The sequence below is a fragment of the Salmo salar genome, chromosome 10 (assembly GCF_965601325.2).
Source record: "Salmo salar chromosome 10, fSalSal1, whole genome shotgun sequence".
Taxonomy (NCBI): domain Eukaryota; kingdom Metazoa; phylum Chordata; class Actinopteri; order Salmoniformes; family Salmonidae; genus Salmo; species Salmo salar.
In genome coordinates this window covers 103,669,298-103,697,126 of record NC_138300.1, presented here as the reverse complement: position 1 = coordinate 103,697,126, position 27,829 = coordinate 103,669,298, and the positions used below count along the sequence as shown (strand labels likewise).

The following is a 27,829-nucleotide window of genomic DNA, read 5'->3' as shown; positions in this document are numbered from 1 at the left end:
ACTGATAAGATTTAATTGAAAACTGCCCAAACTGGCAACGCTGTGTGTAGTTTATATTGAATAAGTTATTATTTCCTTCTCTTCTCCCCAGATGACAGAGCAGAGGAAGAATAAACAGATGATGGGCTTCCTGGGGCCTGCTGGGGTCAACAACCACCACATCCCAGCACACTGAGGGGCCTGGGTCCCCCTGCTAACAGAGAAAACTGCTGGTACACAAAGGGGCCACAAACACGTGCACACACACACACACACACACACACACACACACACACACACATATACAATGTGCATACAGTACACACACGCACCCACACAATAGTATCAGATTTATGGGGCCAGCAGCCACTGGCCCACACACATAATTTACTCAAACAGTGCTTTGTATTCAAAGCAAACAGTGCCTTGTATTCAAAGCAAACAGTGCCTTGTTCTTAGACAGTGTACTGACTCCTCACCCAGCATCACCCTCTCACATAGAACAGTACAGTGATGTCTGCCTTTAGGACAGCACAAGCTGCCCAGACATTCTGATCATCCCATGTCAGCCCTGCTGCTCAATGAGTGAGCCTCTGAATGAGATCCCAGGCATGCCACACATTGGCCAGTGTCACTATGGCAGACTCCTGCAGACTGGAGGTCATGGGAGAGGGTTAAAGGTTAAGTACAGTGGCTCTGTGGGCAGCCACGCTCTTCCTTCGGTATTGTCAGTGTACTGTGTCTGAGACTAAGATGACGACAGAGACTGGGCTATACGCAGGTTAGGTATTAGTACATTGGGTTGGTTGGTGTTGTTCAGTTCTCTTTGGACTTGAAAGGCTGCTCCTTGTATTACTGATAGGCCCTCTTTGGAAAGGGTGTACGTGTAACTTTAAGGTGAAGTATTTGATCATTAGCCTGGTCTCAGATCTGTTTGTGTGGTTATTCTCTTTGGATATGTTTTAATATGACCTGTTAACTTGTGAACGGAACTGGACTATTAAATTTTTTATACTTTGGAATTAGAAATGGAACATTGATCAACTTACCGCCTGGCTGCCTTGGAGGGTAACATTGATCAACTTACCGCCTGGCTGCCTTGGGGGGTAACATTGATCAACTTACCGCCTGGCTGCCTTGGAGGGTAACATTGATCAACTTACCGCCTGGCTGCCTTGGAGGGTAACATTGATCAACTTACCGCCTGGCTGCCTTGGAGGGTAACATTGATCAACTTACCGCCTGGCTGCCTTGGGGGGTAACATTGATCAACTTACCGCCTGGCTGCCTTGGAGGGTAACATTGATCAACTTACCGCCTGGCTGCCTTGGAGGGTAACATTGATCAACTTACCGCCTGGCTGCCTTGGAGGGTAACATTGATCAACTTACCGCCTGGCTGCCTTGGAGGGTAACATTGATCAGCTTACCGCCTGGCTGCCTTGGGGGGTAACATTGATCAACTTACCGCCTGGCTGCCTTGGGGGGTAACATTGCTTTGTCATCTCAATCATTATGACTGTGATAGTCAATGTTCTCAATATCCTGCACTTTTAAAAAATGTTAACGTACAACTGGAGAAACGGATTTGCATATGACGTTACTTTGCCTTTTGTTTTACACTTTACTTGAACTCGCTGCCATAATGCTTCATACCAGTTTCATTAACATGTCGTAAAGCTTCATAGCATGTGTCCGGTCTCCAGGATATACTATGCCAATGTTATGACACATGTATATTTACATGTATTGTGGTATTTAGCCTTATGCTATGAAGCTTCACGACGAGTTCAAGTAAAGTGTTGTCGCCTTTTCTCTCAGAGAAGTGTCCTCCGTGATAATGCAATCCCTGAACAGCATTATGACTTTCTATTCATATTGTACATAGTCTATAAATAACAGAATGAAAAGAAAATGTATATGAAGATAATCTGATTATCTGTACGGAATTTACTTGAAATGCCTTGAGTCTTAAATCTTATATTGGTACAGAATGTAGTCAGGAGGACTGATTTGAAAATCATGTGCTTGTGTCCAATACAGTAGATAGTCTTAGTAACTCACTCATGTTGATAGAGATGTTTGATCATACTGTAATCGTGGGGTGCGTCCCAAATGGCTCCCTGTTTCCTATGTAGTGCCTTACTTTTGACCATGGTCCAGAGGGCTCAAGTAGGTGCTTCTGGGCCCTGGTCAAAAGTAGGGCAATAGATAGAGAATAGATTGCTATTTGGGACATAGGCATCAACTCATCTCATACTGTAATGATCATTCTCTATGGCTTGTTAGGGGTTCAAGCAGTGAAGCTGTGAGAAGCCCTATTGTATTTGTTGGCGTTCATTATTATACATCTTCTTCCGCCAAGGAAAATGAATTCGCACATTCCTGTAAGTCCTAAGAGGGTGCAATTTGGCATGATGGTAAAGGCCTATGGGCCCCACACCCTCTCAAGCAATGCCATGTCAATTGGCCTCATGGTGGCTTTATAACAAGCGATTGAAGATGCAAACTTTGAAAGGTCATGTCCCTTACCCCGGTTCAGCTAGAGTCATGAAATTCGGTACATAGGTCCCTCTCCTTACAAGGAACAAATTTGCTTCGATGACGCATACGTTTTTCCATGATGGATTTTCCACCATTTCCAATTTTTTGTTAAACATTTAAAACGCTACTCATCTGGCATCGAATGACCGATCTGCATGAAACTTCATTCATGGTATCTATGTACCAAGTTCTCTCAAAGCAATATTTTCCAGGATAGCATCTCAAACAACATGGCCGCTACTGACCAATAAACATTTAAGTGGGCGTGACCTGGCACATAAATGCATATAAATCAGACACAGATATTTGTATTTTAACAACTTCATACACATGTTCCAAACACTGTCAAAACTCAACATATGCAAGCACATTTAGATCAACCACAAAGTGGCACTGTCATGGGCACATGTTTATATCTCTTGATCTGTTTGACTCAGATTGATGAAATTTGGCACACACGCTCAGGGATCTGGGTGGAGCTAACTTGTAGAGTATGGTTAGGTTTCCTGTAAAAACAGGAAAAAACAATCATGCAAGCTCATTGGCTTATAGTGGCCATGTTGTTTGAGCTAGAGTCTTGGAAAATATTGTGTTTAAAGACGTTCATAGATGCTATATACCAAATTTGTTGCCAATTGGTCAAGCGATTTTCTGTTGTCGTTTTTAACTCTTGTAACTCAGCCATGTAACTCAGTCACATGGAATTCAATTGAATATGTGTGTATAAAACTTGTATGTCTGTAAAAGTTTTTATCTTCCACAATCACATGACAGTATGAGAGTATGTATGCACTTCAGAGGGGAATGCCCTTTGACACTTTTCTGTAAACAGATAGTGTTTTATGTTGTTCAGATGCTATATTGTAATAAATCTATGATAAAATGAGACTGGATGTTTCTGCCTTGAGTTGATCACTGTCTCTGTGTATTTAGTCAGCCGTCTTGGGGTTGAATAATTGTTGTTTTGGGGTTGAAATTCATGTTTGTCCTACAGTTGTGGGCCACCTACACACCCACACACACTCATTTACTCACACGGATCATGACCCCAGAATGGGACCTTTAGCCCCCCTAACAGCACCACTGGCTCAGTGGCATTACAGTGTCACGTTCCACCTCATGGTCAGATCCTGCGGTCATCTGCAATTGATCAACGCTCACAGTAAACATCATGCTTTAATCACACTGCAACTATTCTGCTTCTTCCATCTAATTAACTGGATAAGAACAGCTAGTTAACACACATTAGATGCCTGATGTTGACTTTGGGTCAGCAGGAATACAGTCGAGTTATAACAAAATAAAGATGACCAAAAAAACCTGTAAAATAACTAATATACATACTGAGCTATATTGTATGCTAAAAAAACAGGACAGGGCTCACGTTCAGAAATGGCCCGGTTATGTTTTGTTAGTGTTGATTCTGGCGAGGCTGCGTTGGATTATGCCGCCTCTGTGAGACAGCTGTTAAAATTAGCTGCACGTGGTGTCATAATAACCCACAGCTGTCACTGAGCAAGGCAGGAAGTGGAAAGTCCAGCATATCTGAAATGCTCCGACTCTGAGGTGAGGGAAAGGAGGGAAGGGAAGGCTAGAGGCAGTGATGGGGCTTGCCACCCCTGAATCTGTCTACTGTATGGCACAGTCATAAACATCCACTGCTTTGTTTTTAATTTTATTTCAATGACGTGAGCAACTGGGGACAATTTCAGCCATATATTCTCAAAAATCTTTCTCATACAATTAAAATGGTAGGACAGATACCACCATAGTTAATGTACTGCTTTGTACCTGCTTCTGTTGGGCATGTCCTGCCAGTGGACTGTAGTGGTGTAAGGTGCTGCTCCGGACCAGAAAGAAGTCTTTCCACTGTCTAGTGCTGCTCATAGTCTGAGAACATACTGATGTAATGTTATGAGTAACCACTTCCAGGTCAATGTCTCTTACTGTACACTTGTGATTCTGAGGAACTGTCTGGAATGACTCTTAGAATTCTTAGTCTCTGATATGACTATGACTGGGTTCACTAGTAGTGGATTGGGCCAGGTACACTGTATTTCCATTGTCCATTCTACATGTTTTGTGCATGAGAACAACACGATGTGTGCACGTGTGCTTAGACACAATTGGACACCGGCCATCTTTGAGTCTCTCGACACTGGCAGTCCCCGCCCAAAGTCACGTGTTGTTCTGTCAGGGTGAACTCGAACCCACCCAATATTAGTAGGACAATAAACAGGACATTATGCCATAAACCCCTCTGGGACTCAGCCACGCTAATGTTTGGATGGTGGGTTTACTGAATGGTTGTTGTAAGCATATGTGTTAGATGTTGCAGTGTGACAAACTAAGGTATTTTTGTGTTGCAGTGTGACAAAAGAAAAATAAGTATTTTCAAATAATGTTGACATGTTTTTTTTGATAGTTTCGGTTATGCCAGGTGCATGTGGCCATTACTGAAGTGAAGCGTCTCAATAACAGAAGTGTATCACACATTGGTGATTTAGCTTGTTTTCATTTCATTTTAGTTACTTGAAAGTGTTCTGCTCCCACTGTAAGGTTGATCCAATTAAGTAATTGATCGCCTCATTGATCTCCTACAATCATCTCCCTCTCAAAGGCTCTGAAGAAATTCACAGGACAACAGATCAGATATCTGTTTTTACCCTTCACAGATCTATGACCATTTCAAGCAGGTGTTTGTGTTTTCAAAGGAAGAAAACACATTTTGTGGGAGGGAAAGAACTCTTTACTGACAGTTGTATAAATACACTTCCCTCGTGATGGGCTGCATGTTACTTCCTGTGTCATGCTGTGGGGATGATGAGGCGGTATGGTCACATTGTAGTTCATACACCCTCAGGCCAATCAAAAACACCACAAACATCAGGGCTGTTTTCATTAGGGAACACCCTAGTAGTCCCTCCCTGTTTAAGTATTTTTTTCATTCGTTTGGTGTCTAATGAACAAGGCCCAGGCCTTCTAATGCCATTTAACTTTCTCACTTAATCTGATAACATGCTGCTGTAGTGTATTTTTGCAGTCCAAAATATCTGGTGGTGTCATGCTTTTCCCTTGGAGGGGTATGGTGAGAGACACAGATCCCTTATCCCTTCTAGTAAGGGAACGAAAAGACTCCAGCTCAGATAGTTATTATGCTTCCCTCGAAAGATGTCTGCTGTCTTCAGTGATAGCTAGGTGGGATACTGTAGCTCTAAGGCAAAACGCATTCATTCATTCACATATTTTTAATCAACAGTATTTCAGAATTGGATTAAGAAACAGAAGTAGGATTGCATGTGACATACATAATAAAACTGTGATTCAAGGACTTAAGTCAACACCATTTATTCAAAGTAAAAGTGAATCTAAGCTAAAAGGCATAGAAAATGGACGTTGGCAGTCGTTTTTTCTCTAATGTACATGTAAATTACTTGAAAACGCTCACCAATTAAATCTATTGAAGATTAAACAGATTTCTCAGTTTTTCTTCTTGTACAGTAAATACCATATTACCACCCACCACTAGTTAACGCTAATGCATCACGTTTCTCTTTCTCATTCTGCTCTAGTCTCCGGTTGTGTCGTGTGATTTATGAACCACAAAAGTTGATTTTTACATAAGGCAAATCTCTCAACTTGAGACAACTGATTTAACGTACTGTCTTCACTATTGAAGAGAGTGGGACACTGTCCTGCTGAATTAGCCAATGAGCCATGTAAACATCATTTCCCTCTTCGGATGGCACGGTCCAGCTGTCCGTCCAAGTACCCCTTTGGTAGTTTGGTGTCTTTTCTTTATCTATTAGAAATATCTCATGTAGCATTGGCAACTACGAGTACAAAGTTATCCACACAGTATATAAAAGTCGTTCAAAAAGCCATTATAGAAAAAGTCAACGACCCCAAAATGTTAATATGATTGAGAACAACCTAAACACACACTTATGCACACACCAAAAGGTTTTGTGTAATACATCTGTCCATTCGAGAAGAATGAGTGAAGATTCTGATTGGCTGATCTCTCAATACTCTACCCTCAATAGTGGCATCATCATGGGCTAACACATCATCATGACATCATCATGGGCCTCTTCTTCCTACAACTCCCATCAGACCTTCTACCAGTGCTGGAAGGAGGGCGAGCCCATCTGCAGCTCCACGAAGAACACTTGATAGCGGCGCTTCCACATGACGAAGGCCCCCAAGGCACATACCAGTGCTTTAGTACAGCAGCTGGAGGGGGAGAGGAGAAGAGGTGAGCTAGTTTAGTATAGCATAGAATATCTAAGCATAGTGGGGATTCCAGGGCCGGGGATACATTTTTAGAGGGAGGTCATCATTAATCCTGAAGGACAACAGCAGGGTCATGTTCTGCAGGCATGCAATGAAATTACTTGAAACAGAGGACAGACTATGAATGACAACACTGTTACAAAGCATTTTCACTGTTGGAGCCTTATTAAACATGACTCTAGTTGTCTACACTAAGACAACTGGAGTTTTATGTCTTTACGCTACTTTACGCTACTTTAAATGACAATGACAGCAAAAAAATCTAATGGAATCGGATCTTTTTACTTTTGATTTATGTGGTATAAGTCAAAAGATTAGATTCCATGTGTTTTACTGTTTACACATTAGGGAAAAGATCAGATAGGTATCAGATATGCAAATAATTGGCAAAATATCTGAATTGGGCTGCCTGTGTAAAAGTCACGCTAATCAGTAATTTAATGTGTTACAGTAAGCGGAGTAAAGACATACAACTCGTTGTCTTTTCCCTTATGTGTAAACAGCAGAAAAACACATGGAATATGTTCTTTTGACTTTCGATTTATACCACCTCTATATGTGGATCTGACTCCTGATACAAACCTGATGATCCATATATGGCTCTCTGATCATTATTTTGCTTTGCTCATTACCTACCGTTTCCATGACAACCACCCCAATATTTAAAGGAACAGTGACCAGAAATGAGCATTCCATCCGTGTGCTACATCAGTGTGAATGCACAGATTTGATGTGGGTCACATGTAAAAGTGTAGACAGAAAAATAATTGGGATATGGAAAACAAAATCTGATTTGGATTTTTAGGGTGGCTGTGTAAACACAGCCTTAGAGAACAAGGTATGCCCCCTCTCTAGCCATATAAATATGTTTGTCTGCTAACAATTATCTCCTCGCACAGCGGCCAATAAATACCTGCAGGTCCTGGCTATCGGCCAGAGGTAGAACCTGACCCTGAGAGACACTCTTAAAGGGGCACTTCACCACTTTATAACCTCATTCATTATGTCCAGCAGTACCATACCAGTGTGTATATATTTTAAAACGTCAATATTTTACATGTCAAAAAGATACAAAGAAAATGACCCCCTTTGATGTCATTGGGAGTTATTTTCAAAATAATTCAGTTATTTTCACACAAAACGTTCCAGTTGGAAGTATCCTTTTAATGGAGGACTGACTGCTGAAAGTAGTCTTCATGTGAGAATCCCCTGCAGCTACCATCCACTGTACCTTTATCCACATGTTGTGTGGGTATGTACACATTATGTAAACGATGTCTAAAAATACAGCTTGATAATGTGTGAGAGGGGCTTTGTGTGGTTTATGTAATTGGAGTGTACAATCCCAATAACGCTAGCCCTTCATCTAAATCCACAGGTTACGTAACATAGCCCTGATTCGCTCAGTATTTGTTTTCCAGTACACGCCTCTTATAGCATTATGTCATGTTTGATGCTTGCTTAATTTGAAATGGTGTTTATGTTTATTTAAAAACCACTGTGAAATATTGAGAATTAAAGTACATCATGAGATGTATTGTGCTGTGCTGAACCAAAGCGTGCTAGAAGCACTTCACAAAGCCGTTTATATAGCTGTACTCACGTGTTATGTTAGGCTATGAACTTTAGGAAGACATGAAGAAGGCGAAAATAGGGACAATCTTTTGTTGCATACATTTATACCACGGAATGTAGATTGTATTACTTTTTTAATGTATTGTTCAATTTATACACGTTATAAGACTACTTGTCAGTGTCCGTGTATAGGAAATGAGAAATGGAGTCAGTCGCAGGACACCGAACTGAGTAAAACATACGTATTTTACTCTAAGAAAATTTCATCATACAAAATCCACGCAGGGATAAAAAAAAAATAACTATACACACGACCAACAGAAAAACAATAACGCACAAAACATCATGAGAACCAGAGGGTTTAAATAGGGAGGTAATCACAACGAAATGGGAACCAGGTGTGAACAATCAAGACATAACAAATGGACAAAGAAACATGGATCGGTGGCAGCTAGAAAGCCGGTGACGATGACCGCCGAACGCCGCCCGAACAAGTAGTGTCACAACTTCTACATACATATTGAGTGGAGGAAGTCCACCTGTGAAAATGTTATATTTGGACGATGCTCCCCATTCTGGCATCTCTGCACTGCCTCCCAGTCTCACTCAGAATTGAATTCAAAACCCTCCTGCTGACATTCCAGTGCATCCATGGCAATGCCCCAACATAAGAAGTGTTGACATGCTGCATGCACCGAGGTGTCTGTATAAACTACTAGCACACAGCTTGGACACCCAGCATACCCCACAAGACATGCCACCAGAGGTCTCTTCATAATCCCCAAGTTAAGAACAGACTTTGGGAGTACTACATAGAGCCATGGCTACATGGAACTTTATTCCACATCAGGAAACTGATGCAAGCAGTAGAATCAGATTTAAAAAACAGATAAAAATACACCTTATGGAACAGCAGGGACTGTGAAGAGACACATACACATGATAAGACACGCACTCTACACACTCGTACACATGTATGTTGTATTGTAGATATGTGATAGTAGAGTAGTGGCCTGAGGGAACACAATGTGTTGTGAAAAGTTTTATAAAATGTTTAATTGTTTATAACTGCCTTAATGTTGCTACCCCAGGAAGAGTAGCTGCTGCCTTGGCAGGAACTAATGGGGATCCTTAATAATTACAAATACCTCAAATAACTGCTGCTATACCATAATCTCACCGCAACCTCAGATCGCATGATAGCCTACTCCTCCACGTCCCCAGGACCAAGCTCTGCTCCATGGGGGACTGGGCTATCTGCTCGACCGCCCCCGTGCCTCTGAAATGGACTGGGCTATCTGCTCGACCGCCCCCGTGCCTCTGAAATGGACTGGGCTATCTGCTCGACCGCCCCCGTGCCTCTGAAATGCTCTCTCAGACCACGTGAAGGCACCATAGACTCTGGGCTCCTTTAAAAATTGCATAAAAAACATCCTCTTTAGGAAGGCATTCGATTAGTTATAGCTGTTTTCTTTTGTTGTCTTTGTCCTTGTAGCGTCAGCTGTGTTCTCTGTGCCAGTGGCCCTGTCTAGTTGTCCTTTTTTGTCCACGTCTCTTGTTTTTAGTGCACTCACTGTATCACTTTGAGAGTTTTTCGCATTATATAATCAATGTATTATTAATTGGTTGGAAATTCCAATTGCCTTCATTGTATGGCTAATTAAATGAAACGATCAAGTCATGTCCAATAACTGCGCTCATCTACCCATAGGCTTCCTACAGAGCTTTGCCAATAGACATGCTGTGTTCTGCATTTCTCTGTATGGCCCTATACATACAGTATCACCTTTATGGTTCAACCATACAACCCTACAATCAGACATGGGTTCAAATCATATTTTAAATAAATTAAAATACTTTATCTGAGCTTCATTGAGCTTGCCTGTTGCAATGGAACTAAAAGAACAGTTGCAAAAGTGCCAACCCTGTCCATATGGCACTCTAGCCAGGCTAAAACAAGTATTCAAAAGATTATAGTATTTGAAACCAGGTCTGCGTACAGTATGTCAATGTGACAATCAATGTTCTCTGTGCTGTAGTATATTGGCCCTACACATTACTTTAAATCAGATCCAACTGACTAAGTACAACCTTTATATGGTTGATTTGAACGGGGGTGGGGGGGGGGGGGGGGGGGGTTGGTAATGAATGGTATTCTGGTCTATAAATAGTACTAATCATCCCATTAGAGAGTTGGGCAGGAAATTGTCAGAGGGCATGTGGCATAGCCGTGGGAAGTAGGGGTGCTGAGGCCTCCGATAAATAGGGAAAATATATTTACAGTACCAGTCAAAGGTTTGAACACACCTACTCATTCAATGGTTTTTCTTTATTTGTACTATTTTGTATGTTGTAGAAAAGCAGTGAAGACCTCAAAACTATGAAATAACACATATAGAATCATGTAGTAACCAAAAAAGTGTTAAAGAAATCAAAATATATTTTAGATTTGAGACCTTTTTTTTCACCTTTATTTAACCAGGTAGGCTAGTTGAGAACAAGTTCTCATTTGCAACTGCGGCCTGGCCAAGATAAAGCATAGCAATTTGACGCATACAACAACACAGAGTTACACATGGAATAAACAAAACATACAGTCAATAGTACAGTAGAACAAAAGAAAACAAAAAGTCTATATACAGTGAGTGCAAATGAGGTAAGTTAAGGCAATAAATAGGCCATGGTGGCGAAGTAATTACAATATAGCAATTAAACACTGGAATGGTAGATGTGCAGAAGATGAATGTGCAAGTAGAGATACTGGGGTGCAAAGGAGCAAGATAAATAAATACATACAGTATGGGGATGAGGTAGGTAGATAGATGGGCTGTTTACAGATGGGCTATGTACAGGTGCAGGGATCTGTGAGCTGCTCTGACAGCTGATGCTTAAAGCTAGTGAGGGAGATATGAATCTCCAGCTTCAGAGATTTTTGCCGTTTGTTCCAGTCATTGGCAGCAGAGAACTGGAAGGAAAGACGACCAAAGGAGGAATTGGCTTTGGGGGTGACCAGTGAGATATACCTGCTGGAGCGCGTGCTACGAGTGGGTGCTGGTATGGTGACCAGTGAGCTGAGATAAGGCGGGGTTTTACCTAGCAGAGACTTGTAGATAACCTGTAGCCAGTGGGTTTGGCGACGAGTATGAAGCGAGGGCCAACCAACGAGAGCGTACAGGTCGCAATGGTGGGTAGTGTATGGGGCTTTGGTGACAAAACGGATGGCACTGTGATAGACTGCATCCAGTTTGTTGAGTAGAGTGTTGGAGGCTATTTTGTAGATGACATCACCGAAGTCGAGGATTGGTAGGATGGTCAGTTTTATGAGGGTATGTTTGGCAGCATGAGTGAAGGATGCTTTGTTGCGATATAGGAAGCCGATTCTAGATTTAATTTTAGATTGGAGATGCTTAATCTGAGTCTGGAAGGAGAGTTTACAGTCTAACCAGACACCCAGGAGGTTAGTTAACACAGTGTCCAAAGAGGGGCCAGAAGTATACAGAATGGTGTCATCTGCGTAGAGGTCGATCAGAGAATCACCAGCAGCAAGAGCAACATCATTGATGTATACAGAGAAGAGAGTCGGCCCGAGAATTGAACCCTGTGGCACACCCATAGAGACTGCCAGAGGTCCGGACAGCAGGTCCTCCGATTTGACACACTGAACTCTATCAGAGAAGTAGTTGGTAAACCAGGCGAGACAATCATTTGAGAAACCAAGGCTGTCAAGTCTGCCAATAAGAACGTGGTGATTGACAGAGTCGAAAGCCTTGGACAGGACGATGAATATGGCTGCACAGTAATGTCTCTTATCGATGGCAGTTATGATGTCGTTTAGGACCTTGAGCGTGGCTATGCTGCACCCATGACCAGCTCTGAAACCTGATTGCATAGCGGAGAAGGTACGGTGGGATTCGAAATGGTCGGTAATCTGTTTGTTAACTTGGCTTTCGAAGACCTTAGAAAGGACAATGACCTAACACACCTCCAGGCTGTCTAAATAATCAGCTAGAGACCAAAATTATGTTCATTTAAGGCCTAATGAAGTCAAGGTGACGTCATCACATATGTAAGAGGTGGAACAACATGGTTGGTTAAGGCATATTGGGCAGGGCTAGAGGCTCTACAGTGAAATAAGACAGTAATCACTAACCAGGACAGTAATGAACGAGGCATATTGATATTAGAGAGAGGCATGCATAGCCAAGTGAACATATGGGTCCAGTGAGTGGTTCGGCTGACTGGGGACACGGCGATTCAGACAGTTAGCAGGCCGATGCTAACAAGCTAACAGTTAGTAGGCCGGGGCTAAATAAGCAAGCAGTTAGCAGACCGGGGCTGGCAAGCTAGCAGTTAGCAGACCATGTTAGCAAGCAAGCAGTTGGCAGACCGGGTCAGGCAAGCTAGCAGTTAGCAGACAGGGGTATCGGTCTTCAAAGTAGCCACCCTTTACCTTGATGACAGCTTTGCACACTCTTGGCATTCTCTCAACCTGCTTCATGAGGAATGCTTTTCCAACAGTCTTGAAGAAGTTCCCACATATGCTGAGCCCTTGTTGGCTGCTTTTCCTTCACTCTGCGGTCCAACTCATCCCAAACCATCTCAGTTGGGTTGAGGTCGGGTGATTGTGGAGGCCAGGTCATCTGATGCAGCACTCCATCACTCTCCTTCTTTGTCAAATAGCCCTTACACAGCCTGGAGGTGTGTTAGGTCATTGTCCTGTTGAAAAACAAATGATAGTCCCACTAAGCGCAAACCAGATGGGATAGCGTATCGCTGCAGAATGCTGTGGTAGCCAAGCTGGTTAAGTGTGCCTTGAATTCTAAATAAATCACTGACAGTGTCACCAGCAAAGCACCATCACACTACCTCCAACATGCTTCACGGTGGGAACCACGCATGCAGAGATCATCCGTTCACCTACTTTGCGTCTCACAAAGACACAGCGATAGGAACCAAAAATCTCAAATTTGGACTCATCAGACCAACGGACAGATTTCCACCGGTCTAATGTCCATTGCTCATGTTTCTTGGTCCAAGCAACTCTCTTCTTATTATTGGTGTCCTTTAGTGGTGGTTTCTTTGCAGTAAATCGACCATAAAGGCCTGATTCACACTGTGAAGCATGGAGGAGGAGGTGTGATGGTGTAGGTTTGCTTTGCTGGTGATGTTGTCAGTAACTTTTTTGGTTACTACATGATTCCATGTGTGTTATTTTATAGTTTTGATGTCTTCACTATTATTCTACAATGCAGAGAATAGTAAGCATAAAGAAAAACCCTTGAATGAGTAGGTGTGTCCAAACTTTTGACAGGTATTGTATACTGCTCAAAAAAATAAAGGGAACACTTAAACAACACAGTGTAAGTCCAAGTCAATCACACTTCTGTGAAATCAAACTGTCCACTTGGGAAGAAACACTGATTGACAATAAATTTCACATGCTGTTGTGCAAATGGAATAGACAACAGGTGGAAATTATAGGCAATTAGCAAGACACCCCCAATAAAGGACTGGTTCTGCAGGTGGTGACCACAGACCACTTCTCAGTTCCTATGCTTCCTGGCTGATGTTTTGGTCACTTTTGAATGCTGGCGGTGCTTTCACTCTAGTGGTAGCATGAGACGGAGTCTACAACCCACACAAGTGGCTCAGGTAGTGCAGCTCATCCAGGATGGCACATCAATGCGAGCTGTGGCAAGAAGGTTTGCTGTATTTGTCAGCGTAGTGTCCAGAGCATGGAGGCGCTACCAGGAGACAGGCCAGTACATCAGGAGACGTGGAGGAGGCCGTAGGAGGGCAACAACCCAGCAGCATGACCGCTACCTCCGCCTTTGTGCAAGGAGGAGCAGGAGAAGCACTGCCAGAGCCCTGCAAAATGACCTCCAGCAGGCCACAAATGTGCATGTGTCTGCACAAACGGTCAGAAACAGACTCCATGAGGGTGGTATGAGGGCCCGACGTCCACAGGTGGGGGTTGTGCTTACAGCCCAACACCGTGCAGGACGTTTGGCATTTGCCAGAGAACACCAAGATTGGCAAATTCGCCACTGGCGCCCTGTGCTCTTCACAGATGAAAGCAGGTTCACACTGAGCACATGTGACAGACGTGACAGAGTCTGGAGATGCCGTGGAGAACGTTCTGCTGCCTGCAACATCCTCCAGCATGACCGGTTTGGCGGTGGGTCAGTCATGGTGTGGGGTGGCATTTCTTTGGGGGGCCGCACAGCCCTCCATGTGCTCGCCAGAGGTAGCCTGACTGCCATTAGGTACCGAGATGAGATCCTCAGACCCCTTGTGAGACCATATGCTGGTGCGGTTGGCCCTGGTTTCCTCCTAATGCAAGACAATGCTAGACCTCATGTGGCTGGAGTGTGTCAGCAGTTCCTGCAAGAGGAAGGCATTGATGCTATGGACTGGCCCGCCCGTTCCCCAGACCTGAATCCAATTGAGCACATCTGGGACATCATGTCTCGCTCCATCCACCAACACCACGTTGCACCACAGACTGTCCAGGAGTTGACGGATGCTTTAGTCCAGGTCTGGGAGGAGATCCCTCAGGAGACCATCCGCCACCTCATCAGGAGCATGCCCAGGCGTTGTAGGGAGGTCATACAGGCACGTGGAGGCCACACACACTACTGAGCCTCATTTTGACTTATTTTAAGGACATTACATCAAAGGCGGATCAACCTGTAGTGTGGTTTTCCACTTTAATTTTCAGTGTGACTCCAAATCCAGACCTCCATGGGTTGATAAATTGGATTTCCATTGATTATTTTTGTGTGATTTTGTTGTCAGCACATTCAACTATGTAAAGAAAAAAGTATTTAATAAGATTAATTCATTCATTCAGATCTAGGATGTGTTATTTTAGTGTTCCCTTTATTTTCTTGAGCAGTGTATATCGACAGCACCCCCACCCCAAATTATCTTCCCACGGCCATGGCATGTGGGTCTCACCTTGGCGATGAATTGCATGGAGGTACTCTCATCTGGTAGGTACGTAGTGCAGTAGAGGAGGAAGCCCAGCAATGAGACCACACATAACTAGAATAACATAGAACACAGCGAAAAATGTATTTAGTGAGGGTCATTGTCTAAATGATATGCTTTGCAAAATATACTTGTATACTTTAAGTTAACCATTCTTTCATGTTTGCTTAAAAATACAAAGGCTGCTTTAAGGGAAGGGAAAGGAAAAGGGGGAAACCTAGCCAGTTGTACAACTGAATGCATTCAACTGAAATGTGTCTTCCGCATTTAACCCAACCCCTCAGAGAGGTGCGGAGGGCTGCCTTAAACAACATCTACGTCTTCGGCGCCCAGGGAACAGTGGGTTAACTGCCTTGCTCAGGGGCAAGACATAAGGGGTCATGCATGCTCATGAAAGTCTTACATTGCATCATTTTGCATTATTCCTGCATGCTTTAAGTAAATAGTTACCAGTCCATGATCACTGCGTTTTTATTTTCTGAATGGCATATGTGTTATTGGGAAACTGAAATCTTTTCGGATCTGATAAACACCAAGTGTTTCCATGGTGCTCTAAGCCACTGTCACGACTCCCACCAAAGGTGGCTCCCCCTCCTGCTCGGGTGGCGCTCGGCGGTCGTCGTCACCGGCCTACTAGCTGCCACTGATTCCCTTTTGTTTTCCCCCTTTCCATTATTGTTTGCACCTGTTCTGTGTTGGGTTCATTAGCGGGGCTATATTAGCCAGTAGGCCCGCCTGCTCTTTGTGCGGGATTGTTTCTCTGTTGTATTGCTTGTGTACACGCTGTTGGTGTTTTGCACTAGTGCGTGTTTTTGCGCCGACTGTGTTTGTCCCCTGTGTTTGGGGCACTTTGTTTTGTGTGCGCTCATATTGCTATTTGGGGTGGCTTGTGTTTTCGCCGTTGGGCTCATTAAAAGCCATTACCCGATATCGCTGCTTCCTGCGTCTGATTCCTCTCCCACAACGCTCAAGCCTTACAGCCACACACACGCAAACCTCTTATCTTATTTGCTGCTGAGAGGGGCCTCTTCAACCCTCTTCAAGCTGTTCATCCCAAGTTCACTATTAATATTCTGCACTTTCAGCATCAGCTTGTCATCTGATAACATTCTTACTGCTATGGCGAAAACTGTTTTCCTCCTCTGTTGCAATGACACACACCCTCTCTCAGAGCATATTAGAGTCTTGTGACTAACATGCAGCATCTAATTGAATTATCTTGGTAAACTCAGTGTTTTTCACTGGGCTGTAAAACTCAGAATGGATGTTCCCTATGTGTACTAAGACTTCCGATTGCACACATCTGTACACACTGTAATTAGGGTATATGGGAAGCTGAGAGAAAACAACATGTTTTTCTCCTGTACAGAGATGCAACTGTGAAGTATCTCACATGGACAACATGATTTTGTTAAAGAAATGCTAACGTTCACCACTAGAAAGTCAATGCTATAGATGGTAGAGAAAAACACATAGTCAGACCCCTGTGTTATCATTAGTAGGCTGCTATAGCCTTGGGGCTAAAAGCGTTCATTAATGTAGTTTCTATAGAGTGAAATATTATTTGTTGTAGCATGAGAATATTCCAAATTCAATATAGAAACGCTGTATCTTATGTAACTTGTATTACTCCTAAGCAGAACTTCAGTGGAAATCCTGACTACATGTTAATACAATGTTGCAACATAAGGTAAAGTGTTACCTTCTATTGTTTTCAGTATTGTTTGCTTTATTTATCTGAAAACATTAGCGAACTGTAGGATTGAGGTAAGAGGCTAAGAGCCATAACGCTGACTGGCATTCTAGACTTGTTGTTTTCCCTGCAAGCCAAGTACTTTTACTTTTACAAGGCCAAAGTCTTGCCATGATTACAGTTGGGGGAAAGTTTGAAACTTGTTACAGCCCTTTAAGCCAGTATACTGCTTCTACGAGATAGATCTAATCAACAGTCAGCGAGTGAGGGAGCAAATGTGAAAATAACATCAAGTTAATTGCTAGTAGTCAACATGTTTACATTTAGAATGTCACCCAATGTGTTCAATGAGACTGAGGGGAACTTTCCCTTTTAAACCCTGAGATTCTAACAGCTATAGAAAAGGCAGTAAAGCATGATAACTCTAATTCTGACTTTAGGTGGAGATAATGTAAGATGAAGTGTGAATAGATAGATGAGACTAGGCTGATAAGGAGGTGTATACTGTATGTGTACACGCAGTCAGGGCAAGGTGGAAATACAACAGGGACAAAGTGACAAGTCTATGCAGAAGGACATTTGGCGTACAAACTGAAGAGGTAGAAATTAGTAATGTACAAGAGGGCCATGCAAATGTGTTGAGACAAATGTGGAGATGAGGAGATATGTACATATGTCTGTGTGCTAGAGTCATACAGATGTGTTTATATACATCATTAGGCCATGCATGCAGTGAAGGTAGAAGAGAAGTCCATTCGGCTACATTCCAGGGGATGAGGCGGTACAGCCCAGTGTCCATGCATCTATTGTAGGTGAAGTGCATGGGAGGCACAGTAGGTACAGCCAAACAGTGAGGTGAGGCTGGACAGAGGCAGCAACCATAGTGGCCAAACTGAGTGTCTATGCATGTAAATACACAAGGTTGCATTGACAGTGGTAGACCTGATCACCGACGACGATGAGACAGTCTATAGGGAGGTCAGTGACCTGGCAGTGTGGTGCCAGGACAACAACCTCTCCCTCAACGTCAGCAAGACAAAGGCGCTGATCGTGAACTACAGGAAAAGGAGGGCCGAGCAGGCCCCTCTCCACATCGACAGGGCTGTAGTGGAGCGGATCTAGAGCTTTAAGTTCCTCTGTGTCCACATCACCAAGGATCTATCATGGTCCACACACACCAACACACAACAACACCTCTTCCCCCTCAGCAGGCTGAAAAGATTTGGCATGGTCCCTCAGATCCTCAAAAAGTTCTACAGCTGCACAATTGAGAGCATATTGACTGGCTGCATCACCTCTTGGTATGGCAACTGCTTGGCATCCGACCACAAGGCGCTACAGAGGGTAATGCCGACGGCCCAGTACATCACTGAGGTCGAGCTCCCTGCCATCCAGAACTTCTACACTGGCGGTGTCAGAGGACAGCCCTAAAAATGTTCAGACTTGAGCCATCCAAGTCATAGACTGTTCTCTCTGCTACCACACGGCAAGCAATACCAATGCACCAAGTCTGGAACAACAGGACCCTGAACAGCTTCTACACCAAGCCATAATATTGCTAAATAGTTAGTTAACCAAATAGCTACCCGGACTATCTGCATTGACCTTTTTGCACTAACGTTTTAGACTTATCACATACACTGCTGCTACTGTTTATTATATATCCTATTGCCTAGTCACTTTATTCCTAGTTATATGTACATATCGACCTCAATTACCTCGTACCCCTGCACATCGACTCTGTACTAGTTACCCCATAGATATATCCAAGTTATTGTTACTAATTGCATATTTATTATTACTTTTATTATGAAGTGTTATTACTTTTCTATTATTTCTCTTTTATTTCTCTCTGACACCGCCAGGACCTCTACACCAGGTGGTGTCAGAGGAAGGCCCTGAAAATTGTCAAAGACCCCAGCCACCCCAGTCATAGACTGTTCTCTCTACTACCACATGGCAAGTGGTACTGGAGTGCCAAGTCTAGGACAAAAAGGCTTCTCAACAGTTTTTAGCAATAGTACTCCTGAACAGACTATTTGCATTGTGTGTCCTCCCCCTGCCCCCCCCCCCCCCCCCCACTACTCTCTGTTTATCTTATATGCATAGTCACTTTAACTATACATTCATGTACATACTACCTCAATTGGCCTGACCAACCAGTGCTCCCGCACATTGGCTAACCGGACTATCTGCATTGTGTCCCACCAACACCTCTTTTTACGCTACTGCTACTCTCTGTTCATCATATATGCATAGTCACTTTAACCATATCTACATGTACATACTACCTCAATCAGCCTGACTAACCGGTGTCTGTATATAGCCTTGCTACTCTTATTTTAAAATGTCTTTTTACTGTTGTTTTATTTCTTTACTTACCTACACACACACACACACACACACACACACACATACTTTTTTTTCGCACTATTGGTTAGAGCCTGTAAGTAAGCATTTCACTGTAAGGTCTACTACACCTGTTGTATTCGGTGCACGTGACTAATAAACTTTGATTTGATTTGATTTGTTGGGAAGGGAAGGGCCCGTAAGCAAGCATTTCACTGTTAGTCTATACCTGCTGTTTACGAAGCGTGTGACAATAAAATTTGATTTAATTTGTTAGAGGATGAGGATGAGGATCCATGCAGTCATGTAGTGAGGTCAGATGAACATAGGGACCAGAGAAAGATAAGGCAAAAGCCCATGCAGCTACAACAGTAGCACTATGCCATATTGAGTGAACATGCATACAGACGGACGAGGAAGGTCCATGCTTACAAGGATGCCGGCCCAGTGTGGGGTCTCCCTGGCCAGGAGCGAGGGGCTGATGGTGACCATGAAGAAGGCCACGGCTGTGATGGCCACCCCCAGCAGCAACTGCAGCAGGGCGATGAGTAGGTGGAAGTGACAGCCACAGCACTTGTGGGAGTTCTCGGGTGCTGGGCCTCCATCCTCGGCCTTCACCTCTTTCTTCTCCTCTGATGGGGGGTGCTCCTCCGCTCTTCTCTCTTCCTCCGGATCCCTTCTTCCCTTCTCCCATTCTTAACCTTCTGTCAGGGAGATGCGACAAGCACTTCTTCTTCAGCTTCTCGGGAGATGGTTTTCAATCTCTTTCCTTTCCCGTTCATTTGTTTGTCAGTCTCTTACCGTCGTGCTGTCTGTCGGGTCTGCTACCTGCCGCGTTCCCTTCCTCTTCCTGCTCAGGGTTCCTCTCAGCATAAGCCCAGCTCTGCTGCTAGGCTATTTGGAACCAGAGAAGGCTCTGAACTAATATGGAAAACATTTAGAGCAGATTCCTGGAGCTGCTCTGGCGCCACTTAGCAGAGCAGCAGCACATTGAAGGAAAATAAGAGGAAGAGAGGGGGGGCAGGGAACACAAAGGGGGACTCCAACACATGACCAGAAGCACTGATGTGATCAGGCATCAGTTACATAGAAAATAAAACAAAATAATGTTTGCTGTAATCGGAAATAGAAAGCAATTAGCAGTTAGGGGTTAAAGAAAGATTGGCACAGAAAAGTCAGCCACGTCATTCTCGAATGAGAGCGATTGGATCACTGTTGTCAACACCGTTACATGCACAGTTGGGCCAAGTGGTGGAAGCCAAAGTCACATGATTTAGTGGAAGAAGTAATGTGATCAGGAGACATGTGAGGGCATTACTGTAGCTCTGATCCTTCATTAAAATGATCAAAACGTGGATTAATTAGTCCAATTACAGTTCAGTCTCAAGGGTATAAGGAATTTTGGGGTGTTTTATTCCAAATAAATAGCAATGCCAAAGTAATGGAATTAATCATTACATTATTATATGGTTTCAGAGCAACATTTAAAATGAAAGTAAGTAATTAAATGCACAACCTCTAAATTGTCAGATCTTTCATAACATTACTTATGAATCGATTTTACAAGTCCTTATCTGTCTTGACGTTAGCATTTTTTTGAATATTTTTTTAATTAAATTAAATTTATATTGACAGAGGGGTACAAAGAAAACAAGGAAGTCACATTAACCCTCTGTCCCACCCACCCTCCCCCCGTCCACACTCAGTCATGAAATGAAACAAACAGAAGAGAAAAGAGCAGGATGCTAATCCTTTACCGTTATTCCCTCCCTCCCTTACTCAGACCGAGCCCCTCCCCCACACACACACACAAATTCAATAAGGTACAGAAGAACCGCAAGAAAGAAAGTTCAGTAGCCCCTCCCACCCCTCCCCCTACAGGACCACTTAACCCAGAGGCCCCTCCCACAAAACATCCACTGAATTTTTCAAATAGTTTTTGCTGAGGCCTTTTTTTCATTAATCGCAGCCCAATATATTATTTTATATTCATCCAATGTCTGGCATGTTTTTGGATGGTGTGATGACATCGCTGCTCACTCTGCTCCCTGTGCACACTGACTGCTAGTGTGCATGTGAAGTTGGGCCGTGTAAACCGGATACAACCCGGATATAGGCGGTCCATTTTAAATGCTTGCGACGTGGCTCTGTTTTTGACGACTCTGAGACATTCCAAATATCGACTTTGATACTGTTAGACAATGTTGTATGCATGATTGAATAAATCTAATTATATTTTAGTATTAAGCATCTTGTTGTCCTGAGGTGTAATGGATCATGATGAATGGATATCAAAACTGTCAGGCAAATTGATGTTCAGTGATTATACCACCCATTCCCACCATCAACACTTTTAACGACAGGTGCAAATGCAGCATATTGCTGTGTGTGGAGTTCTACCTCCAATTGCTGCTGGTGGAATCAATCAATCAAATGTATTTATAAAGCCCTTCTTACATCAGCTGATGTCACAATGTGCTGTACAGAAACCCAGCCTAAAACCCCAAACAGCAAGCAATGCAGGTGTAGAAGCACGGAAGGTTGTGCTGTGCACAATAATGTCTGCTAATGTGGGTTAAAATTGCAAATGGTCAAATGCATTAAACATTGTTAATATTAAGACACGATCACTGAAAGTAAATAATCAGAAAGATTAAGTAAATGTAATGTTTAATAAGAGTTTCGAATCAATATAATTGAATTGGATCTAAGCCATGTTTTTATGTTGGACTTAATATATTAGTGTTTGTGAAACACTAAAAGTCAAATATATTGTGCATAAAAATACCTCATGCTGGAAATATTCTAAAAGTTGATGCAAATATTTGCCTAATCTGTTAAAAGTAGAACTAGCACACTATTTTATTTTCAGTGAATATGCTCTCAGACGTTGAGCAGCAAGCAAGCCTGCAGGACTCCTCTGCTCTCTCCAGGGGTTCCTAACTGGTTCTACACTAGTCGAACAGGGAGGTTGGCAACTGGTGTGGTGTGAGACTGACAGTCCCCTGCATGCCTGTCACCATATTGCTCTTGGCCACCTGAGTGTAGCATATGGCTTCATCTGTCACAACAACCACTCTGCAGCATGATCTATAGTACTGGTAATGAGAACCAATATTATTAGGACCAGACATCATGTGACATGGCCAGGAAAAACTCTCGGCCCTAAAGCCTATTACTGGAATCCTGTATTTTTATCTGGTCAGGTTACATGGTAACCTGGAAATATCCTATGGCCCTCAGTATAATCACAGCAAACAATTTCAATCCGCTTTGACTGACCTTCATGTCTTAAAGTAATGATGGACTGTTGTTTCTCTTTGCTTATTTGAGCTGGTTTTGCCATAATATGGACTTGGTCTTTTACCAAATAGGGTTATCTTCTGTATTCCCCCACTACCTTGTCACAACACAACGGATTGGCTCAAACACATTAAGATGGAAAGAAATTCCACAAATTAACTTTTAACAAGGCACACCTGTTAATTGAAATGCATGGGAGGTGACTACCTCATGAAGCTGGTTGAGAGAATGCCAAGACTGTGCAAAACTGTCATCAAGGCAAACGGTGGCTACATGAAGAATCTAAAATGTAAAATATATTTGATTTGTTTAACACTTTGTTGATTACTACAGGATTCCATATGTGTGATTTCATAGTTTGATGTCTTCACTTCTATCCTACAATGTAGAAAATAGTAAAAATAAAGAAAAACCCTTGAATGGGTAGGTGTGTCCAAACTTTTGACTGGTACTGTAAGTATTCACACCCATGAGTCAATACTTTGTAGAAGCACCTTTGGTGGCAATAACAGCTTTGAGTAGTCTTGGGTATGTCTGTATGAGCTTTGCACATCTGGATTTGGGGATTTTCTCTTATTCTGCCTTGCAGATTTTCTCAAGCTCTGTTAAATTAGATGGGGAGCAGCGGGGAACAGCAATCTTCAAGTCTTTCCACAGATTTTCAATGGGATTCAAGTCTGGGTTTTGGCTGGACCACTCAAGGACTTGCACATTCTTGTTCTGAAGCTATTCCAGCGTTGCTTTTGCAATATGCTTGGGATCATTGTCCTTTTGGAACGTAAATCTTCGCACCAGTCTAAGGTTGTTTGCACTCTGAAGCAGGTTCTCATCAAGGATTTGTCTGTATTTGGCTCCATTCATTGTTCCCTCTACACTTACCAGTCTCCCAGTCTCTGCCACTGAAAAGCATTCCCATAGCATGATGCTGTTACCACCATGCTTCACGGTAGGGATGGTTTTATACGAGTGATGAGCTATGCCTGATATTCTCCAGACATAGTGCTTTGCATTCAGGCCAGAGAGCTCAATTTTATCTAATCTGATCACAGAATCTTTGCCTTAGGCTCTCAGAGTCTTTCTCAGTTATCACTATTCAGAGCTTTCTCAGTCATCATTATTTAGGATTCATTCATGATTATACATAATCATGGTAGCATCCACATTAATGAAGAAGTGTTCAGAAACATCTTCTATTCTTATTTACAATAAAAGCGACTCCAAAATGACACAATACATTATTCACCATTCAGTTCCTATTGGGCAAACAAAATTCTGAAACACAATCAAGTAAATCTGCAAATGCATCCAACAAGTTTGTAGAGTCACATGCTTGATGTAGTCATTGCATGCTAGGAATATAGGACCAAATAATAAACTTTTGACTAGTTGAATACACATACTGTATAAGTGAATTTGTCCAAATACTTGACACCTTCAAATGAGGAGACTAGATACGTAAAGTGCATTCATTTCTAAGCAGTATACAGACATGTATGAAAATAATGTGAGCGGTAATTTAGCAGTAGCAAGTTGACTTTGAAAAGGTTAAAGGAGGAGACTTGACTTCCAGGATCCAGTCAAAGTTGTAATACAGAGCTTTGGGGTACTTTATTATTTTACCTTTATTTAACTAGGCAAGTCAGTTAAGAACAAATTCATATTTTCAATGACGGCTTAGGAACAGTGGGATAACTGTCTTGTTTAGGGGCAGAACAACAGATTTGTATGTTGTCAGCTCGGGGATCCAACGCTCTAACCACTAGGCTACCTGCCGCTCCAAGTGGTCATGTGAAAATACAAAAGCTTATAGCATCAGAGGATAAAAAAGCCAAGGCCAATGGTGTGGTGGTATAGCATGGCTAAAAAGGCATGTCTCAAAGGCACAAAGGGCAAATTATTCCTCAACATTATATAGTCATTTTGAATTACGTATACATGAATCGTTACAGACATTGGTTGATATGAACCTGATAAAATGTTCAACTGAACAGTGAGACATCTGCTGCTTTGGGTACAGAGACTGAAATTCAGCAGTTTAGCAAGTTCAAGATTGGATTTTTAGTTCCTGAGGACTACATAGATAATAGAAAACACTGGTAGACTTTTACTTCAGACCTTTTAAAGTTGTGTGTAAGCAAGAGCAGGCTAATTTATCATATTATGATTATAAGCAAACAGGATGCACCTGAGCTCACTTTCGAGTCTCATAGCAAAGGGTCTGATTTCTTATGTAAATAAAGTATTTCAGGTTTTTTTGTAATACATTTACTAAATTTTCTATACACCTGTTTTTGCTTTGTCATTATGGGGTATTATGTGTATATTGATGAGGAAAAACATTTATTTAATCAATTTTAGAATAAGGCTGTAACGTAACAAAATGTGTGAAAAGTCTAGGGGTCTGAATACTTTCCAAATGCACTGTTACATTTAGATGTATGCACTTACTATTGTCACGACTTCTGCCAAAGTCGATGCCCCTCCTTGTTCGGGGGGTGCTCGGCGATCGACGTCACCGGTCTTCTAGCCATCACTGATCCATTTTTCATTTTCCATTTTCCATTGGTTTTGTCTTGTTTTCCTACACACCAGTTTCCAATCCCAGTCATTACATGTTGTGTATTTAACCCTCTGTTTTCCCACATGTCCTTGTCCGAGATTGTTTTGTTTGTTATTGATTTTCGTGCATTTTGTATTGGTGTGCTACGGGTATTTTTACCCATGTTATTTTTATGGACTTTGGTTTTGGAGTTTGTGTTTGTTTATTATTTATTAAACAACTCCAGTTCACCAAGTTGGTTTCTCCTGCGCCTGACTTCCTTACCACCTACACACACGGCGATGACAACTATACGTCGCTCTGTATAAGAGCATCTGTTACATTACTAAAATGTAAATGTTTTACATACATATCTCATATTACTGTATTTTTAAAAAAAAATGTATTTAAATATTGATGTCACTAATGTATAACTTGGACAGGTGTTTATTTAAAAATGTTATTTGTTACATTTGACTGTGTAAAACAGTACTACTTAATTCTCTGAGAGTGAGGCGGATATATAGCATTTTGCAAAAAAACATGATTATTTGTCTGAAACGATCAAGTGATAAACATGTATTTGTTTAAAATATGTAATTGAACAACCCCATGCCATGATTAGATAGTGAGAAAACATAACAATATCTTGCATAATTTCTTTAATAGATTAAACTTAATTTACCAACATTTCTGAAAATGAATATATAGCATTTTGGAATTAAACTCTTCAAGTGAGGATGTGGTCGTCATTGATCTTTGTTGTCAGGCATCCGGCTGGCCACCACAATACCCTCAAATAAATAAAACATTCTGTACTGTCGCCTCGTAAAACATTTGTTCTCAAATCCAAAATGGTGGAGTAAAGAGCCAAATTGAAAAGTTTTAGCTTCACTGTTAAAATAAATACGTTCAGAAGTGTAGGCCTACATTATATGTGTTCACTTATGCATGTATCGCTATTGTCACCATTGGCATATGACGCTCCCCCACAGCCCACACAACGCGGGGGCCCTCCGAGCTTTAGGGGGGCCCCAACTCTCCAAAAAATAAGCTCTCTTTAAAACTGCAAAATCTCAACCTGTGTAGAATAGCAGGAAATTAGCTTCAAAACTGCAATATTTTCTCTCAGCCTCCATGGCAAAATGTGTTGAATAGCATGATATTAAATATAAAACTGCAAGATTTTCTGTTAGCAAGAATTGCAAGAAGTTCTGTTTTCATCAACAACAAAAAACGTCATCCAAAAGAAGAAATAAAAGTAGCTTCAGGGCTGACGGAGTGCATCCTATGCCACTGGTTTCAATAGCCATGCACACATATGTTAACACATATATACTGAACAGAAATATTAAAGCAACATACAAAAAAAAAGTTACAGATCATTTATTTCAATAAATTTAAATAAATTCATTAGTCCCTAATCTATGGATTTCACATGACTGGGAATACAGATATGCATATGTTGGTCACAGAAACACTATATACACAGAAGTATGTGGACAACCCTTCAAATTAGTGGATTTGTCTATTTCAGCCACACCCGTTGCTGACTGGTGTATAAAATCGAGCACAGAGCCATGCAATCTCCATAGACGAACATTGGCAGCAGAATGGCCTTAGTGAAGAGCTCAGTGACTTTCAATGTGGCACCGTCATAGAATGCCACCTTTCCAACAAGTCAGTTCGTCAAATATCTGTCCTGCTAGAGCTGCCCCAGTCAAATGTAAGTGCTGTTATTGTGAAGTGGAAACGTCTAGAAGCAACAACAGCTCAGCCACGAAGTGGTAGGCCACACAAGCTTACAGAACGGGACCGTCGAGTGCTGAAGCGTGTAGTGCGTAAAAATGATCTGTCCTCGGTTGTAACACAGACTATCGAGTTCCAAACCGCCTCGAAGCAAAGGCCAGCACAATAACTATTCTTCGGGAGCTTCATGAAATGGGTTTCCATGGCCAAGCAGCCACACACAAGCCTAAGATCACCAGGAGCAATGCCTAGTGTCGGCTGGACTGGTGTAAAGCTGGCCTCCATTGGACTCTGGAGCAGTGGAAACGCGTTCTCTGGAGTGATGAATCACGCTTCACCATCTGGCAGTCTGACGAACGAATCTGGGTTTGGCGGATGCCAGGAGAACGCTACCTGCCCCAATGCATAATGCCATCTGTAAAGTTTGGTGGAGGAGGAATAATGGTCTGGGGCTGTTTTCATGGTTCGGGCTAGGTCCCTTAGTTCCAGTGAAGGGAAATCTTAACGCTTTAGCGTACAATGACATTTTCGACAATTCTGTGCTTCCAACTTTGTGGCAACAGTTTGGGGAAGGCCCTTTCCTGTTTCAGCATGACAATGCCCCAGTGCACAAATCAAGGTCCATACAGAAATGTTTTGTTGAGATCGGTGTGGAAGAACTTGACTGGCCTGCACAGAGCCCTGACCTCAACCCCATCGAACACCTTTGGGATGAATTGGAGCGCCGACTGCGAGCCAGGCCTAATCGCCTAACATCAGTGTTTGACCTCACTAATTATCTTACAGCTGAATGGAAGCAAGTCCCTGCAA

The 27,829-nt window shown here is 42.4% G+C and overlaps 1 protein-coding gene and 1 pseudogene across 3 annotated transcripts in view; one reads left to right on the top strand and one right to left on the bottom strand.

Annotated features, from left to right (window-relative positions):
* Window positions 1–3,410, top strand: part of LOC100196824 (inositol 1,4,5-trisphosphate-gated calcium channel ITPR2) — a 148,385-nt gene extending 144,975 nt beyond the window's left edge. For both annotated transcript variants that reach the window (XM_014125392.3, XM_014125393.3), the window contains exon 57: window positions 92–3,410. In XM_014125392.3, coding sequence (XP_013980867.1) covers window positions 92–175 — 84 coding nt within the window. In that variant the 3' untranslated portion in view covers window positions 176–3,410. The remainder of the gene's footprint in view (window positions 1–91) is intronic.
* Window positions 3,411–15,149: 11,739 nt separating this feature from the next.
* Window positions 15,150–20,625, bottom strand: LOC106561445 (sarcospan-like; annotated as a pseudogene). Its single transcript, XR_014379114.1, has 2 exons — window positions 19,861–20,625; window positions 15,150–15,440 (listed from the first exon to the last, which is right to left on the bottom strand). The product of XR_014379114.1 is annotated as a sarcospan-like (transcript).
* Window positions 20,626–27,829: the final 7,204 nt, after the last annotated feature.